This window comes from Chinchilla lanigera, unplaced genomic scaffold (assembly GCF_000276665.1).
Source record: "Chinchilla lanigera isolate Chin_1 unplaced genomic scaffold, ChiLan1.0 scaffold00061, whole genome shotgun sequence".
Taxonomy (NCBI): Eukaryota; Metazoa; Chordata; class Mammalia; order Rodentia; family Chinchillidae; genus Chinchilla; species Chinchilla lanigera.
In genome coordinates this window covers 11,023,938-11,042,470 of record NW_004955462.1, presented here as the reverse complement: position 1 = coordinate 11,042,470, position 18,533 = coordinate 11,023,938, and the positions used below count along the sequence as shown (strand labels likewise).

The 18,533-nt window shown below is 44.7% G+C and overlaps 1 protein-coding gene across 1 annotated transcript; it reads left to right on the top strand.

Moving 5' to 3' along the window:
• The first annotated feature begins 619 nt into the window (after nucleotides 1-619).
• Nucleotides 620-17,793, top strand: Mgst3 (microsomal glutathione S-transferase 3). Its single transcript, XM_005398246.1, has 6 exons — nucleotides 620-728; nucleotides 11,189-11,312; nucleotides 12,265-12,338; nucleotides 13,178-13,235; nucleotides 15,909-15,981; nucleotides 17,546-17,793. Exons 2-6 carry the CDS (start codon nucleotides 11,196-11,198, stop codon nucleotides 17,680-17,682), a joined length of 459 nt encoding a protein of 152 aa, XP_005398303.2. The 5' UTR covers nucleotides 620-728; nucleotides 11,189-11,195; the 3' UTR covers nucleotides 17,683-17,793.
• The last annotated feature ends 740 nt before the right edge of the window (nucleotides 17,794-18,533 follow it).

Genomic DNA, 18,533 nt, shown 5'->3' with positions numbered 1-18,533 from the left:
CTGGGATCGAGCCCGCCTCGGCGGCCGAACCACGGTCAAACTGCAGCCCGAGTCCTCTATCTGACGGCGATGCGTCCTGGAGGCGGCACACAAACTGCTAGGGCAGGACCGTGCGACCGGCTCTCTACAGAACAATGTATATTGTTAGGGACACTCACAAGCCCTAGCTACCCCAAATCCCTCCAGGAGTTAAGCGTGGCAACAAGACAACCGCGCACCCAGCGCCCACGTCACGAGCTTCCGGACGGTCCAAGCCCGGCGTCCTACCTCCGCGCATGCGCCGTGAGACCCACGTGGCCTGTCGAGCGCCGCGCCAAAACCAAACTACGGTGGCTCTGCTCAGGATAAATTCCTAACATGCCACTGTTCGGCAAACCCTGTTCGAGAAGAATAAACTGGTCGGAACAGTTTAGGAAGGTGGCCACGAAGGCATCTGGAGAAGAGAGTAATCTATAGATTTGGGAATGATAGTGGTAAATCTGTGGACTACCAGAAGCAGGAAGAGAATTTAATATATGCTTCCCAACCACTAGCAAATTGAGAAGGCGCTTTTCAGGGCTAGAAGCCCCGCCCCGGAAGCCCCGCCCCCGGAGCCTGGTCTTGGGGGCGTGGCCACACAGGGCTCTGGGCGGGGGGTATGGGCGGGGCCTGTCTCGGGATCTGTGCTAGCCGCGCCCGGACTGTGCTGCGCAGCTTGGGTGTGTACCTAGCTTGCGAAGGTGAACCAGGTGAGTGCTAGCACCTGCGGGCTGGCTCTCGGGGGGCACTTAGACTCTTGCACTGGGCAGCCGATATTTCAGATGCCCTGAGGTGGTAATAACGTCTCTCTCTGACCCCCTTCCCTGAGCTGTGGACTGGAGCTGTGCATTTGCGTCTTCTTTGCTGCCCATCCTGTTACCCCTTTGCATTCTTCCTTATGGAGTGGGTTTGGAGCGTCCAAGGGAGACCCGGCCGCGCTATCTATAACGCAGCGAGATTCTCAAGGTCAACCCTTCCACAGTGCCTTCTTTTCCTCTCCTTCTCTGCCTGGGCTGTGCGGCCCGGGGATTCCCCTTTCTACCTTGTGGAGCCCACCCGACTGCCAATTGCAGCTGGGGCAGAGGCTGGGCGAGCGGGGCACTGCAGGCTGTGCAGGCCCGGTCGCTAACAATGGTTTCAGAAGTGGCCTGGCGCACTGAGCCTGCTGCGGAAGTGTTGCTAGGATTCTTCGGGGAGAGCCTCGCAGGGAATGGTTTTGTTTTCCTTCTGCCTCAGTGAAACATTTGTATTAGAACCTGTAAGCGGGTGGTTTCCTGCACCTGCATTAGGGCAGGAGATGCCACAGGAGAGGATGGGGGCGGGGAGGAGAATCTGCATTTGTCTCTTCCGAGGATTTGAAAAAATTTCCCTTCTTTATCTGGTGTTGCTGTAGGGAGGCGCAGGCCACAGAGGTGGGGCAGCTGCAGGGCGGGGAAGAGGCAGGAGCCTCGTTATTGAGTCATTCTTCTAAATTATGGCTACTGCTAATACTTTCCTTGGGAGTCACGAAATTTACAAGTAGCCTGGGGAACAAGTGAGCGTGGGAAAGGAAGTAAAGGAAAAGCAAGGACAGATGGTCGGATAGGTCGAAAGAGTGGGGCTTTTAATCCCCTAGCTGGGAAAAGGGAAACCTATCTGGGAAAAGGGAAAGTCCTCGAACGTGAGGCTGCTTCCTGCTGCAGTTGTGTTGGGTGGGCCTGATACTGCGGTATTGCTGCAGGTTTTACGGTGGGATCTGGTGTAGGTCACCTGAAGCCTGAAGCTTCTGGCAGCACCCGAGGTTATTGGTCAGTGCCAGTCATGTTTTATTTCATGCCAGTCATGTTTTATTTCAATCACTTCAGTAGTGAAACTGTATTATCAGAATCGGGGGATGGAGAATATTTATTCTCACAGTAGTTAAATTTAACTGGAGAGTTAAATAAAACTACTTTCTAAAATGCAAACAAATACTTTCACTCCCGGGGAAAACAGTCTGTTAAGCTTCCCTCCTGACACAATGTTACAGAAATAGAAAACTTTGTCAAGTGATTCTTTTTTTTTTTTTTTTTAAACCAATGTTACTATATATAAAAGGACAGTGATACAGTGGCCAGCCATAGATCCTAACTCCAGGGGCTTACTTAAATTAGGAACAGAACTGGAGAAGGGCTGCCTTCCCTTTTATTTAGATTTCCTCGTGATGGCCTGGAATTCTGGGGAACCACAGTTGTGAAAGGAAACCCATTCACCTGGAGGTTAGCACAGAGAAGGAAAACACATGAAAGAAAGGCTCTAGCTGTTATCCAGAGGATGCTGAAAAGCCTCTGAGGCAACCTGGACCAAGCTGGACATCAGATCAGTCTGTCAGAAGTAATTTAGTGCCTATTGAATGTCTAGCTGTAGTTCACATAGTGCACCCTATATTCATACCTAAGCATTCTGATTTTGTATCCAGAACGCAGCAGTTATTTTCAGGGAGATTACTGCTCTGTAAAATAAAATCTCTTATATAGCGTTTACTTATTTACCTGTCTAGAGTCAACCTGTTCATTAACTGGAACATGGATTGTAAGATTTTGGTGCCTTAGTCCACTTTTTAAAAAAATAAGTGAAATTTTACTTCTCCAGCTTAAGCAATGCAAACAATTGTGCTAAAGCTTCGTTCTAAGCACAGGGAGGCCTGGTGGAGTCAAACCCGTTTTGGGCATGAGCCAGCAGCCTAGGCAGTTCCTTCGCTTGATGGCTAGTACCTTAGCCAGGATTCAGCATCTGCTAAGAAGTACCTACAATCTACCTATATCTCTTGCAATGCAAAATCCAAGTGGTATCAGTATAACCCCTTTGAGACTTTGCCTCCTCTTCTGGAAGTTATAGCTCAGACGCCCTAGGGCTCTAGGCTCCTGGGTATTGTCAGTGAAGAGACAAGTGTATGGGAATCATATTGTACACATGAATCCCAATTTCTGTGTTGCTTTGCTCCTGCCAAACTGTACCCTAAAGACTGGAGGAGGTGTTTTCCTTCCTGCACTCTCTACTTCTTCAGTTATACTACAGTGCTAGCAATAAAATGAAAATGTTCCCTACTAGACCTCTTCCAAGTTTTTTTTTCTCCTTCCAATTAAAAACATAGGCTTTAATCAGTTGCACCTTAATTATTAGCTCTCATCTCGTTAATATATTTTATGCTCAGAAGTGGGTCTGGGGAAGTAGAGTTATTTCAAAAGAGATCAGATGTTGTCAGACTTGCTCTTTGACCTTATTCAGACACAGTAGAGCCAACAGTGAAAGCATAAAGACTGGAGCCAGACTGCAGGGTTGCATGGGCATCTAGGCTTTGCTCTACTGTGTGACCTTGGGCAAATGATATAACCTCTCTGATGCTCAGTTTCATCACCTGCAAAATGGAAGTGATAATCTGTCATAGAGATACGAGGGTTTAAATGAGGTGCATTGATGAGCTGCTTAGAACAGGGTTTGACACACATTAAACAATATGCATGCTGATTAAAAAGTACTACTAATAACTGAATTTCTACTGCTCCTCTCCTAATCTCTGTTATTGCCCTTCAGGCATGCTGGTCTCCTTTCTATTTCTTACAGAAATGAAGCCCATTCCTGTGTGTACCCTCTGCACTTGGTGTTTTCTTTACCTGTGTCTTTCTCAGACATTGCTGTTAGTGTCCCTTGGGCTTTTATCCCTGTCCTCTTGTCCTCCTGTTTTAAGATTGTGCTGTGTTGTTCCCACCTCTGCACACACACACTCAGCTTAGCCTTCTGGAGGGCCAGGGACTTCCCTCTCAGTATTGATGATCATTGTTGCCCTCTGGGACCTTGAAGGATACATGGCATTTAGGAGAGAATAAAAAAGGAAAAGAATCATTCTGAAAAAAATGCAGAAGGTGATAGGTTGGACTTTGAGGCAAGCATTCCATAAGGTAAAATGCTTTGTCCTATATTGAATCTATGAAGTCAGCTTCACTTAGTGAACTTTGTGATTTTCTTTTGCCTCTCTTTAGTCCATGGTTTCCTCTCCATTCCCTCCCCTGCCCTCTGCAGCTGCTACTCTCAGACCTTAGTCACATCTCATGGGTGACTCAGCTCCAGAGGTTTGGCATTAAGGAGCATTAAGCTTGGAGAATCTGTTACAAAACTTGTCCTCACACCTGCATGGACTTTGCTCTGTCTTGCTATAAATCTAGCATTATGGCCAGTCATAGTGGTAAACGCCTATAATCCCAGCACAGAGAGGCTGAAGTAGGATCACTGCAAGTTCAAGGCCAGCCTGAACTACATGGTAAGACCCTGTCTCAAAACAAAACAAGCATTCTGAAAATCCCGTAGAGTGGAATCCCCAGTTTTTCCCAGGGGAGATTCAGTTCTGTTCAATTATGTGTGTTTAGAGCCTTGTCACACAGACATCCGTCACCAAAGAAGTGGGGCAGTTTGTGTATTTGGCCTCAACAAAGCATATACCAGTGCAGGCTTGTCCCACACAACCGGGACAATTCCTTGGCCTTGAGGATCCTGCTGCTCTTTCCCTCCCCCACACCCAGTCAGCACAGTGGTGTATTAAACAGTTGTTTTCAGTATTGATGATTCACCAATGTGTGGACACTAAAATGACCTCTGAAATTGAACATATGGCCAAGCTATAGCTATTCAACATATAGCTGAATATATCTGGATGGTAGCACATTTATCCCTTACGAGGGCAGATTGCCATCCTCCTAACTGATAGTTTCTACTTTCTAAATATTCTGCCAGCAACATTCACAAGGAACTGAAGAATATGAGGTACTAGGAAAACCCTACTTTGATTGATTGATTGCCTGTAGCACTGGGGATTGAATGCAAAGTTCCACACTAAGCTACCTTCTTTTATTTTTTTTTTTATTTTGAGACAAGGTCTTGCTTTAACAAGACCCAAATTTATTGAGGCTGGCCTTGAACTTGTGATCCTCCTGGTCAGCCTCCCAGAGGGCTAGAATTACTGGCATGTGCCACCATGCCCAGTGGGAAATACCACTTTAGAACCACTTGCTGCTGTTGGCCCTCACCTGAATTCATAAGGAAGTTATTCCTTGTTTACCTGGGTAGATAATCCTATTCCTACTCAACTGACTGTGTTTCTTTGTAATAATATGTTACTGAATATGCAGTGCCATTGGGGGAGAATAGTTTCTTTTTACTCCCTAGGTTTTTATTCCTTCTCTTAAATGTCTACTAAGTACAGTGGTCATTTGAAGGTTTGATACTCAAACAAGTTTTATTTGTTTAATTTAGAAATGGGGGCCGGGGAGATAGTTCAGCGGTGTAAGTGCCTGCCTGGCAAGCTCAAGGACCTGAGTTTGATTCCCGGTACCAAAAAAGTAGAAATGGATCAGACCTGGCATTTTGAAAATGTAGGATGAACCCAGGGAAATCCTATAACTCTCCTTTGCCACTATCTTCATGGAGACAGAGAATTACTTTTATGTTACAGCCTCCAGATTCTTCTATTTCTCCATTGAGCTTTGTGTGGGACCAGGAAGGTCAGCTCCCCTGTCTGGAGATAACCTTGAGGCCTGTTCCTTTGTAGAAACATCTGGAGACAGAAGGCAGGCTGGGAAGTCATGGCAAGGGGGCTTTGAGTAGGTTCCCAGGACTACTTCAGGATTTCCTGAACTACCTTCTGGTGTTTGGGACTTAGGAGAGTCCATTTGGTATGATCAGTCCAACCTTTTACGTTGCCATTCTTTGGAGTTACTCTCATTAAATGTTGATTTTTGCCATGTCAAATAAGATCTCGTGTAAGAAAGATTGGACTGATACACAGGCAGCTGTACAAGGACTTCAATGAAGTCCTTTCATTCTTCAGTGAAACAATGGAAAATGGCCCCCAGTTGATCTGAGAATGTTTTATCATTGTCCCATTCTTGGGTGCATTAAAATAAAAAATAGTAGTAACAAATGACAGCATGGTTTGAGGAGAACAAGGTCACATAGAAAAGTAGGGGTTACCATTATGCAGGCTGGATTCTACTGATGGGAGCAGAGCTGGCTAAAAGGCAAACTCTTTCTGTCTGTGAAAAATCTGATTGCCATTCAGAAAAAGAGAAAGAGTTGTATGTAGCCTTGGGGCTCAGAAGTGTTGCATGTTCGAGGCAAGTGCCCACATCCATTTGTTCCACTTGTGCAACGCTGCTTGTTCCCCCGGGGAATTTCTCTTGGGCAGCCAAGAGGAACTTGGGTAAACAGAGAAAGAGAGCTCCTCCTCAGGAGGGTTCGCTGAATGTAGTTCAGGAAGTGTTCGGGGCAAGCCTTGCTGTAACTCGGGAACCCTGTCCCAGTGAGATAAAGCAAGGGCAGCACTAGAAGAATTAGAAGGAAAGGTTGAGTGAAGCCTTAGCACTAGAATAGTTATGATCCCTGGAGGACCTGTCAGTGAGATTCCTACAGGAGAATAAGATCATCCAGAACCCCTTTCCTAAGTCAAGTGCCACAAAGGAACAAATCCTGTAGGCATTGGAGACCAACAGTGCGTCACTTGAAGACTGAATTTGATGGCTCCTAAAGTGAGACTGCAGTTTTGCCTGTCATTTCCTTGCAGTCCGTTGGCGTCTGCTGGCTGGCTGCAGCACAGAGTCGTGGCCCTGAGTGTATTTTTCCATCCACTCGGAGACCACAAGCCCCTCTAGGTCGCGGCACACCTCTGTTCTCCTGATCTCCTCCCACTAAACCCACTGTGGCCTGGGGTTTTTCTGTTCCTCTGACAACCCATGTCCCACCTGTGTCAAGATAGTATTTCAAGTTTTCTTTCTCCAACCTCAAACAAATCTTGTTTGCCAAGTAATAAACATGCTGATGAACTTTAGAAGTTACAAATAGAAGTGCCATTGTTCCTTTTAAAACAGAAATAAGTGTGTATACCCATGTTTATAGCAACTCAATTTGTAATTGCTAGATCTTGAAAACAACCTAAATGCCCATCAGCTGAGGAATGGATAAAAAAGACTGGTATTTTTATACAATGGAGTATTACTCAGCTATAAAAAAGGATAAATTTGAAGCTTTTATAGGTGAATTGATGCAACTAGAGACCATAACCCTAAGTGAAATAAACCAGACTTGCATGTGTAAACACTGTATTGTCTCCCTAGTGTAAGAAACTGAAAAAGTAAATGAGATCCAAAATATTCAATAGATATGAAAGGGAAAGAAACTGCTCAAAAGGAAAGAACAACTGGGATGGGGGAAGATAAAATATACACATATCTACACAAGATAGCTAAGATGATTGTACTACTAATTTCTATTAGTTCATTGAAAATAATGGTTTATGCTTATACTATTTGATCAGCTTTGCATGCCTATATCTTGTAAGCTGAACAACTACTTTGAAGAAGCAATATAATAACCACTGTTAATTTCCTATTATCTTGTTTTGAAATTCTGTATCATTGTTTTTATTGGGTTTTTTCTCTTTAAAAAAAATAAAAATAATTAGATTGCTGTAGTATTCTCAAAGAAATACGTATCAATGAGAGCCTGCCAGCAGCATCATATGTATTTAATAGAGAGAACAGACACTTCTTCCCTAAGATGAGGACCAAGGCAAGGAGTGCCTGCTCTTGCTGCTGTTATTCAGTATTGCACTGGTTCTAGCAGGGAGATTGATGAATTAGAGTAAGAATAAAAGGCATCCACATTGAAAAGGAAATGGTAAAAGCATCTTTCTTTGCACATGATGCAGTCCTATGGGTAAAGTGCCCCCAAAATCCTGGCTGTAGCTCTGGCCTGTTCCTAGGCTGTTGTGCCATGGCTGTGTTCCTGTCCCTTTGCTCCTGTATTCATGCAGTTACTATAAATACAAACAGGAAACCCAGACCTGGTGTTCTCTGTCATCAGCATACAGCCCATGTGGTGATGTATGCTGTTTTCACTCATCAGTGTTCAAGTAGCTCACTGATGAGCAGGAGAACCAAGGTGCAAACACTCAAAACAGAGCCTCTGCTGGGCCCAGCACCTTGAAGAAGACAAAACCTCTGACAAAGCTCACCCTCAGGAACTGTATGGGCCCATAAAGGAGTTGCTGGTGGTGGCCCATGTGTACAATCTACAGAGCATGGGGTTTAGTGTAAAATGAGTGCTTGTGCCAGAAGGAGGTCCTACGTGAGTTATCAGCCCCTCGAGCCTTCCCTGGACACTATCACTAGCTCTGCACCAGCAGAACCCCGGGTGTGGCTGGGACCAGCTGGGGTGCGGCACTGTGACTGAGCTGCCTTAACCCTGATACACAAGGAGGCCGCGCATTTTGCCCAGGAGTATCAGGAAATGAGGATTTAGCAAATGGTAAATTATTTTTTAACCTCGGTTGTGTTAAGCTGAACCTTTCTTTATAGGGCAAGCCTTAACTGCTTTTTCCTTCCCTTTTGGGAAGAGTTTCTGTGTTCTAAACTTTTTAAGTAATTCAGAATCACTTTTTTGGTTTGACTTTTTTTTTCTTTTCTTGTATGAGGGCTAGGACTCAGAGCCTTCACACTGGGCTGCATTTCCATTCCCAGTCCTTTCGCTTTTCTTTCTCTTTTTTTAATTTTGAGACAGGATCACCCTTTCTCTCTTTTCTTTCTTTCTTCTTTTTTTTTCTTTTAATTTTGAGACAGGATCACGCTGTCTCTAAGTGGCCCAGGAGGTTGGGCTCGAACTTTTGACCTTCACGGTCCCAAGAGTGTGGAGATTTCAGGCCTAGGCCACCACACTCACTTTCCATGGCTTCAATAGGTACTCTTTAGGAGAAAAGGAAACACGAATTGGTCACATTCACATTTTACATTAGGCACTGTAGCAGATGAGGACCTTTACCTCACGTGTGTTGGGGTGGGGGTGCCATTCCTAAAAGCTGCCTGAAATTGCAGGTTCCATCATTTGCATTTCTGTACACCATGGCTGTGTGCCCTGTGCCGGGAGATGCCAGACCACAGGGTCCCCTCTGCATGGGAGTTTAGTGGCTGTTGAAATTGGCTACTCTTAAGTGCAGGTTGTGGTATAGGAAGCAAGACTCCCCACTTGGCAGGAGTGCTTGGGGTGTCAGGAAGAGCTGCTCCCCGCTGTGGAAGGCAGCTTTCCCGCCCAAGCACCTCCCCTGTCCCTAACACCAGGCAATTACACTGTCCTTTGCAAACTATCTGCTGTAGTGTGAGACTCAGGGTCCCACTTCCTGTGAGTGCTCTGGCTTTTAAAGAGCATTCTTGTCCCTGCTGCTCCTTCACCGCCCCCCCACCCCATCCAGGGTAGCCCCGACTGCCCTGATTTGCTGAGGGCTTCCTCCCCCCGTCTGTTCTCCCTGGTACCATTTCTTTCCTTCTCCCTCTTAAATGCCAAGCACTGGAGAATGATCTGGAGTTAGCTTTTTCTCCAAACATTTTATTATGAAAATCTTCAATTATATATAAAAAAAAAGTTGAAAGAATTATACACTGGCTATCCATACAGCTACAGTTGTCATTTGACCTATTGGCTTATATTGTCTTTTTTTTCAAAAATACATTTGAAAATAAGCTGCCAACATTAGAACACTTTATGGCACTGGGGAGATACTGGGGCAGGGGAGATACCAGGGCTGGGGATATAGCTCAACGGTACAGTGCCTGCCTGGCAAGCACAAGGTCCTGAGTTCGATTCCCTGTACCAAAACAAACAAACAAAAAAAAGAACACTTTATCGGGCTGATTTTGAAGTGATGATTTGAGGAGCAGCCTGCCTTCCCCAGGAGCTGTCCAGACCTGTACATCTTGGCAGATTTCAGGCTCAGGAGCCATGATCTGCTTTCAGAGCACTTGAACGGAGCCCTTCCCAGTCCTACCAGTGTGAGATGCCCACCCCAGGAGCAGGATCAAAGCGACACCTCACAGTTCCTGACCTCCCTCCCAGTGTCCTCTGCCAAGAGTCAAAAAGCACTGAGTCATGCTGTACATTTTATTTTGTATCCTGCTTCTCTCCCCTCTCTCTGTCTCACTGTCTCCTTCTCTCTCTCTAATGTATCCTTTAGCATTTTATCATTTAAAATATTTCTTGAGAACTGCCCTAAGAGGCCCGATGGGCCATGCCCTGGATGCAAAGGAGACCACTGGAGATCGGTCTGCCCTCTGAGGTGGAGGCCCCAGAGCTCAGACCCATGCTACCAGTTAGTCCAACAGGAATGAGAGGGCTTGGGGCATGGTCTGCCTTCTCCCTCTGGCCAGACCGTCATCTCCATCGAGGAGTCCTGGGTAATCATGACTATGGAGGAACAAGAAAACAGCCTGTTGCTAGTCACAGGTGCAAGTCTCTCAGTCCTTCTTTTCAATCCTGGCCTTCCTTCCAGCTATCATACCTCAGTGAAAGGAGTCACTGGTGAGGAGGTAATATGCTATTTTTGACAACCCTTAGGCTATAACTACTTATTAGATCCTTCTTACATATCTCTGTCTTCCTGAGAAACCCACTTTGAAGATACCACCACGTATTACAGCAGCCATTGATATTTTCCTACTAATCTATCCATAACTGTGTTAAGTTTGTAATGTTCCTATCCTATTTCATAATGTATGTTTATTATTATGTGTTTCCTACAACAACCATTGAGAATAGTTAATGATTTTTCAATAGGTCACTCATGTATAGCTCTATTTATTTTCTTTAGAAGCCACTTTGAAGATACCAAAGTATAGCACAACAACTCTTGATAATCTCCTACCTCTTTTGTCTCTAACTCACTATTATTTGTCTATTTGTTTTCCTGAGAAACTATTTTGTAGATAATAATATGTAAAACGATAACCATTGATAATTTCTTACCATTTTGTCTGTAATTTGCTAAGTCCCCCCTATTATTATGTTATCCTTCTTTTATTCTTTAAAATAAAAAAAATAAAAATAAATAAATAAATAAATAAAATAAAATATTTCTTGAAAGTGCAGTGTTTAGTGACTGTCTACAACCATTGCAATCGTATAGATAAATCTTGTTAATAGAATGCTGAGGAAAAGATTCTAAGCACAAAAGAAAATATGGTATGTGACTGTGTGCTTCTCTTGAAGTGTATTTCTAATGACCTCTTTGATGCGACACTCCTTTCTTAACTGGGAATGAGGCATCATGCCCCATAAGGCCTTGTACCACATGATACTTCTGGGGACAGTATTCCAACATGGCATGCTTTCTCCACAGCACCAACATGGCTGTCCTCTCGAAGGAATATGGGTTCGTGATTCTCACGGGTGCCGCCAGCTTTGTCATGGTACTCCATCTTGCCATCAATGTTAACAAGGCCCGCAAGAAGTACAAGGTGGAGGTGAGTAGGAACGTGAAGCTGTGCTTTTGTAGGCTTATCCAAGAACCTATTTTCAGTCATGGAGGGAGAGGGGAGTTGCTGGTGGTGGATGCTGGCTGTGCCTATTAGAAATCAGATCCTCTGTAGCAGAGGAGTTAGGAAATACAGGGATCTGCTAAGCAGTAGTTTCCATCTTGTTTCAGTTTGACCTTTCTGTAGAAAGACCAGGGAGCTGGTATTAGAACAGTATGCTTTGGGCTACAGCGGTTTGCTGCAAAGAGAGCCATTTTCTAAAGAGGATTAGAGGCAACTTTGTTTCCTGGTGTGCTGCTTTGAAGATGGCGTCTTCAGGTTATTTTCCTGTTTTCCAAGTGGAAAAGAGATGTCAAGCTCAGCCCTGGCTTAGACAGCAGACACAGGAGGGAGGCCTATTAAATACTTCCGTTCTAGCTGCTCTAGCAGGGATAATTTCTAAAGTTCTCCCTGGTGAGCAATTAGATGTCTATTTCTGCTTAGCAACTCGTAATGAGACTCCCTCACTGGAGCCTCTTTTAAAGTTTCCTTATCTACTTTTGTCTCTTTCTTCTATGGACACTTCCATTAAAATTCGCACACACTGAATAATCTCTTCCCCCACTGAGGGGAATCTTAAAAGGGTGTGGCATACGATGACTCCTGGAAAGGTGCTGTGGGCCGCAGTGTCTGAGATGCATGTGAAATCCTCCATCGATGCATAATATCAATGAACAGCCCGCCTTGTCTGGCCACAGCACAGACATTCCAGTTTTCAGATACTTAATGGAAACATCAACCTTGCTTCTGCCAGTTGAGACCTTTGTGACTGTAAACAGTTAAGCAGAATCAAATGACCATTGTCAAGGGTACAATAGAAGATGGCTTGGAATATATTATTTTCAAGGTTAATCTGAACTCGTAACACTGAATGCTGCTTTTCTGTGTTTTATTGAAACAGTATCCTGTCATGTACAGCACAGATCCTGAGAATGGGCACCTCTTCAACTGCATTCAGCGAGCCCACCAGAACACGTGAGTGTCGGCCCTGCCAGGTACCAAAGACACCTGCAGAGGACATGTTTCTTGTCTCACACCTCAGCCCTTGGGGCTCCGTATTTGCTGAGTGATAACAATGACAATTATGGGCACTGCATTAAAACTGTCATTAAGGCCGGGGCGATGGTATATACCTATAATTCCAGCACTCAGGAGGCTGAGGCAGGAGGACCACCATCAATTCAAGGTCATCCTGTCATTCACAGTCAGTTAAAGGCTAGCCTAAACTATATCTCAAAATTTACCTCCATGGGGGAAAATTTACTTGTATGAACAGAATGAATATTAAGTAAAATATAGAGCTTTTAAGAAGTCAAATTTCTGGATAATCTTTTCAGAAATGTCACTAATGTTTCATTAAAGCATTTGCACTGGGCCTGTAATTGCAGCACTAGGGAAGCTGAGACAGGAGGATAGTTGCGAGTTTGAGGTCAGCCTGGGCTACAAAGTGAGCTCAATGCCAGCCTGAACTGCATAGCGAGACCCTGTTTCAAAAAGACAAAAAAAATAAAATAAAAAAAGCATTTGCACCAGCTCTCACCTAAACTGATGTTGAACCTTGATGCCCTAGAGAGAAAACAGTTTCTATAAGGAAACCCACTGTGACTGCCAAGGCCTCCTCATGGGATGGTCAGGTGTGAGGCCCTTTTACTGTGCATGTTCCGAGTCCACCTCTGCTCTCGGGCAGAGGGCAGACAGCTGGGCATCAGCAGCTGGAGCTTCGCCCTCGAGGCAACGTTCATTTTTACTCTCAGGTTCCGACCCTGCATCATTAACAGGGGGCGCTGTTTAAAAAGTTCTTCTCTCTGTTCCAGGTTGGAAGTGTACCCTCCCTTCCTCTTTTTCCTAGCTACTGGAGGTGTTTATCACCCGGTAAGTGCTCCAGGGGCTGTTCATCTGTTTGGGTTGAATTCAGTGAGCTAGGGAAGGGAAAGGAAATGAACACTGCATAAGCATCTTCAGTATCAAGGAACCATATATTTAAAGAACTTTATTCAGTTATTTCTTACAAAGTCCATTAAAGGTAGGTGACATCTCTCCCATTTTTTACAGATCAGGGAAAGCCTCTTGGATACTATGTGACTTTCTGAAGCCTAATAGTTACAGACTAGAAGAGTCAGACTTTGAACTCCAGTCTAGCTGATTCTAAAGTTCCAAGTCCATGAGCATTTGCATTCATTCGGGCAACCAACGTTTACTCAGCGGCCAAGGTTACAGCAGTGAGTGAAACAGGCAGAGATGCTGGTTTCGCGGAGCTGCCTTTTAGCTGGGGGCCCGCAGACAAACAGCAGCATAAGTGATAATATGTCCAGTGAGACTGAATACTTGTGCTCAGGGAGGAAGGGCGTGCGAGGTTACGGGTAAATGAACCCCAAAGGGGGTAAGGGAGCCGCAGTCTGTGGGTGGTGTCCTGGGGAAGCCCAGGCTGAGGGTAAGGCTGAGGCGGGAGCTGCTGGTCGGTTTGGTGAGCAGTAGGGAGGCCCAGAGACCACAGAGAGGCAGAAAGTAGCAGGGCGGGCAGAGCCTTGGAGCCTTCCTGGAACAACCCTTGCAGGCCGCAGATTGGGTCTCCACTTCGGTTTATCTGAGCCCGATTAGCTGCCATTCAGGTTTTGTGTTGGACAGAAGGTGTTGTCTTTCCCCCAGCTTGACTGTCCCCTGAGCTGAGCTCTGCCTGCCACGCTCCCGGTTCTAAGTCTGGCACAGTGTCTCAGGGCTGGACCTGAACAGCTTTGTGCTTTTGTTAGTTGGATGCCAGAAGGGCACATCTTGTTCTTGTAGACAAATACTCTGAAGACCAGTATTTTTTTTTCTTTTTTTTAAAACAGAAGCTTCAGCTGGTCTTGTATCTGTTGGGACAGTATATCTTTCTGGGGCCTCTCTGCTCTCTGGTGTCCCATGCCCAGGAGGTGACCTGACTGGCTGGTCTGAGTTGCCCTGTGTCTCTTGACTGACATCACCTGAGCACCTGCATTCCACCTCATTCCCGTCCCACTTCCCAGATTAGTTCTTACTCCCTCTGTTTAGTTCTTATGAACACCAGTGAGAACTGCTCCAAAGCTCTTACACTGATAGTGATTATACAGCATTGGGCATGACGGCACACACCTGTAACCCCAGCACTGTGGGAGGCTGAGGCAGGAAGACTGTAACTTCAAACTGAGCCTGGGCAATTTAGCAAGACCCTGTCTTAAAATTTTCAAAAAATAAATAAATAACTAAAAATACATAAGGACAAGGGATGCAGTTCAATGCAAAGGCCTTGAGTTCAATTTTTAAAAACAACCTGGCATAGAATACAAGCTTGTAAATAGTGACTTAGGAAACTGTAGTTTTCATTTTCAGTTCATCTTCCTGTCGATATTTAGCTTTACCCAGAGTCAGCTCCAACAAACAAGCCCCTGCCATAGTAACCCACCACCCGACAGTGCCCACAGGTCTCTGTTGTTTTACTCCTTTTGGCCCAGTGCAGCCCTCCATGCATGGCACCCATGGAAGGATTTTTCATCTCAGTTTTTTCCTCTCTTTCCTCAAGGGTATGGGAAATGGGAGGGGACCCCCAGGCCACATGTTCAGGTATTCACAGTGTGACACACTCTCCCCACCTTTCCTAGTGGATGTGCAGGCAGGGTCAGCACCTGCTTACAGCCCCTCCCTGTGGGTAACTTCCCTGGACACCAGGCAGCGTACACCAGCTGGAGTTTGGGGTCAGCTTTGTGCTTAGGGACCCATTTTGGACCCTGTGGCTTTGCCTCTAGTCCTGACTTTTGGTCAGTGTTCTCTTTTCACCCAGCCAAAGGCCCCAGGCCCCAGGCCTGCCTGTCCCCCTCCTGAGCTCTAGCACAGGTTCCCCGAGTTCCTTGAAACAAGATGGGAGATCCTTCCAGCCATTCTGCCTAGGCCAGTGTTCAGCTCTCAGGTCGATGAACAAGTTGTCTTAGTTACTTTTAGTTGTTTTAGTTACCTCATTGCTGAGACAAAATATCCAACACCCAAAGTTAAAGGAGGAAAGGATTATTTAGCTCACAGTTTGTAGCAGTTTCAGTCCATAATTGGCTGGCTCCAAGGCAGGGTGGCATGGCAGAGGGGCATCGCAGAGGAGAAACAGGTTATGGCAGGTAGAAGACAACAAAAGCAAGTGATTGCACCAGCCCTTTTTCTGTCCCTTATATTTTATCCACCCAGGGTGGGCACCCTACATCCTATCCAGAACTATGCCAGACCTATCAGTGACTGATTTAGCAATCACATACCCTTAAGCCCAGCATCACACACTAGACCCAATCATGTCTGAAAAGTCCCACCTATAACCATCTGAGGCTTTGGGGGATATCTAGACACAAGCCATAACATAAATCGTAGAACAATCACAGGTGCTTGATTTTCCTCACTGAAATTACTTAATTCTCCCTAACTTTAGTGGAGAGTATCTTAGCAAGTTCATGAAATTATTAATTTTAGTAACACATTGCATTAACCCTAGGTGTTAATAAAGGGATTGCCTGTTTCTTTAATGCAGACCCTAATGTAACCCTTTTATCTTAGCGTATAGCTTCTGGCTTGGGCCTAGCCTGGATTGTTGGACGAGTTCTTTATGCATATGGCTACTACACAGGAGGTAAGCACATGTTGACATCTGGTTGGGGAAATAAATTTAAAATTCTGTGCTGCTATATTTTTCTTCTTAGCAAGGCTTAAGAAAAGGGGAATTAGCCAGGTGTGGTGGCACATGCCTATAATCACAGTACTTAGGAGGCTGAGGCAGAAAGATCACCATGAGTTCCAGGCCAGCCTGCACGATATAGCAAGACCTTGTTCAAAAAAAATTTTTTTAAAGGGAGAGGGGGACACAGCCAGGTATGGTGGCTCATACCTGTAATCTCAGCATTTGGGATGCTGAGGCAGAAGGATCTTGAGTTTGAGCCCAGTCTAGTGAGTTCTATGCCAGCCTGGACTACATAGCAAGACCCTGTCTCAAAAAACCAAAGAAGGGAAAGAGGGAGGGAGGGAGAGAAGAAGGAGGAAAAGTAGGGAAAGAAAGGAGAAACAGCTTGATAATTAAGGTAAAAGATTTACTATCTTTATTCTTTTTACTAACTTTACAATTATAACCAAAGACTTTTATGTGGGGCATGGTAGTGCACATCTGTAATCCCAGCACTCAGGAGGCTGAGGCAGAAGGATCACTGTGAGTTTGAGGCTAGCCTAAATTCAAGATCAGCCTAAACTCCATAGCAAGACCCTGTCACAAAAAAAAAAAAACCTTATAATTGAGCATTCCTGTTCTATAAACCTTGCATATGGTATTTACCCTTGCAGCAATAGTATGCAGAGATGACAATATCCCATTTATAGATGAGGTAACTGAGGCTTACAAGGTGAAGGCTGAGGGTCACAATGCTGCTAAGTATGAACCCGTGGTATGAAAACCGGGCAGTCTCACTGCAGCACCTAACAACTATGCTAAATGGTACACCTGAGAGAGAAGGGAAACAGGACATTTGTTGTCGTTGAGACATTTTGGGGTGTACTTCTTTGAAGAAGGAAATAATTTCCAAATGTCTTATAGCACAGTTGCTTTAGCCACTTACCAGTCCAATTTTTTAAATACAGGAAGACCAAAAACTGCGTATTTTTTCATTGATTTTCATAAGATAAGAGGAAATATAAAAATGACAATTTTATTAAATTTATTCAATACAAGAATTTACTGGGTGAAATGACCCCTGCCTAAGAGATGCTCAGAATAGTGTGTAAATAAACGCACTGTCCAAGTGACACTCAGGGTAAACTGTTAAGTGGTTAATTAACTATTATCCCATAATCTTTGAGGATCCAAAGGAAACTATTGTGACAGATTTATTTTGTATGCAGCTTTTCTTTTTTCCCCAATACTGGGGATTGAAGCAAGGGCCTTCACAGTGAGTTACATTCCCATCCCTTTTTAAATTTTTATTTTGAGACAAGGTCTCACTACACTGTTTAAGGCTAAGTTCCTGCCTCAGCCTCCCAGATTGCTGGATTACAGATGTGTGCTACTCCTCCCAGCAGCATCTGACATACTAGCGGCCTTAGGCTAGAACTGGTGACCCTCCCAAGGCCTGGCTGTCAGATGTACATCGCAGATACCAAGGGCGACTGGCTTGTGGAAGTTCTGGTGATGTTGCTTCCTTCTTTTTCAGATCCCAGCAAGCGGTATCGAGGATCTGTGGGGTCAATCGCCCTCTTCGCCTTGATGGGCACAACTGTGTGCTCTGCCTTCCAGCATCTTGGCTGGGTTAAATCTGGCTTGGGCGGTGGGCCCAGGAGCTGCCATTGAAGAACTACAGGGGTTTAAAAAACTCATTCATCTTGAATGACTTATTTCCATTTAACATTTTTTTTCTAAATATAATAAAAACTTATCTGGCATCAGCCTCATCATACCTAACCCTCCTGACTCTTGCCACTGATTTCTTGTTGAGGTTCTGTCTAAAATAGCTAGCCGCCTCCTCCTAGAGGAGAGAGGAGCCACAAGTATTGAATATCCCTCCTCTTCCTGCCAGCACTCTTACACAGAAGGTAAAGTTGAGAAAAGTCTGACTGTGGTAGTATGTTCGTATTCATGCCATGGCAGTGAAAAATTAAGGATGGTCTTGTGGCTCTAATTAGTTGTCATCTCATCACTTGGTACTGATAATTAGGATAAAAGAAAAGATTTTTTTAAAAAAACTCGAAGCAATAAGCTAAATTTAGGATAAAACTTAATAGAAGTGAATATAAATTTCTACATTTGGATTCAAAGATTTGATTGCAAATGGGAAAAGATACATTTATGTGTGAATGGGGAAGAAAGTTTTCATTATTTGGAGAATGATACAAATTGGCAAAACATGATAGTTGTTCCAAAACTGAAAGTGGCTATAACTACATCAGTGGAAATATGGCATCTAGACTTGTACTGTCCAAGAGAATAGCTATGTCTGTTACTTTTCTCACTGCTGAGACAAAATACCCAACACCCAAAGTTACAGGAGACAAGATTTATTTGGTTCAGTTTGTAGAGGTTTCAGCCCGTAATCATTTGGCTCGAAGGCAGGGGAGCATGGCCAAGGGGAACCATAGAAGAGAAAAAGTTCATGGTAGGCAGAAGGCAGCAAAACATGAAAGCAAGGGAGGGGCCTTAGCATC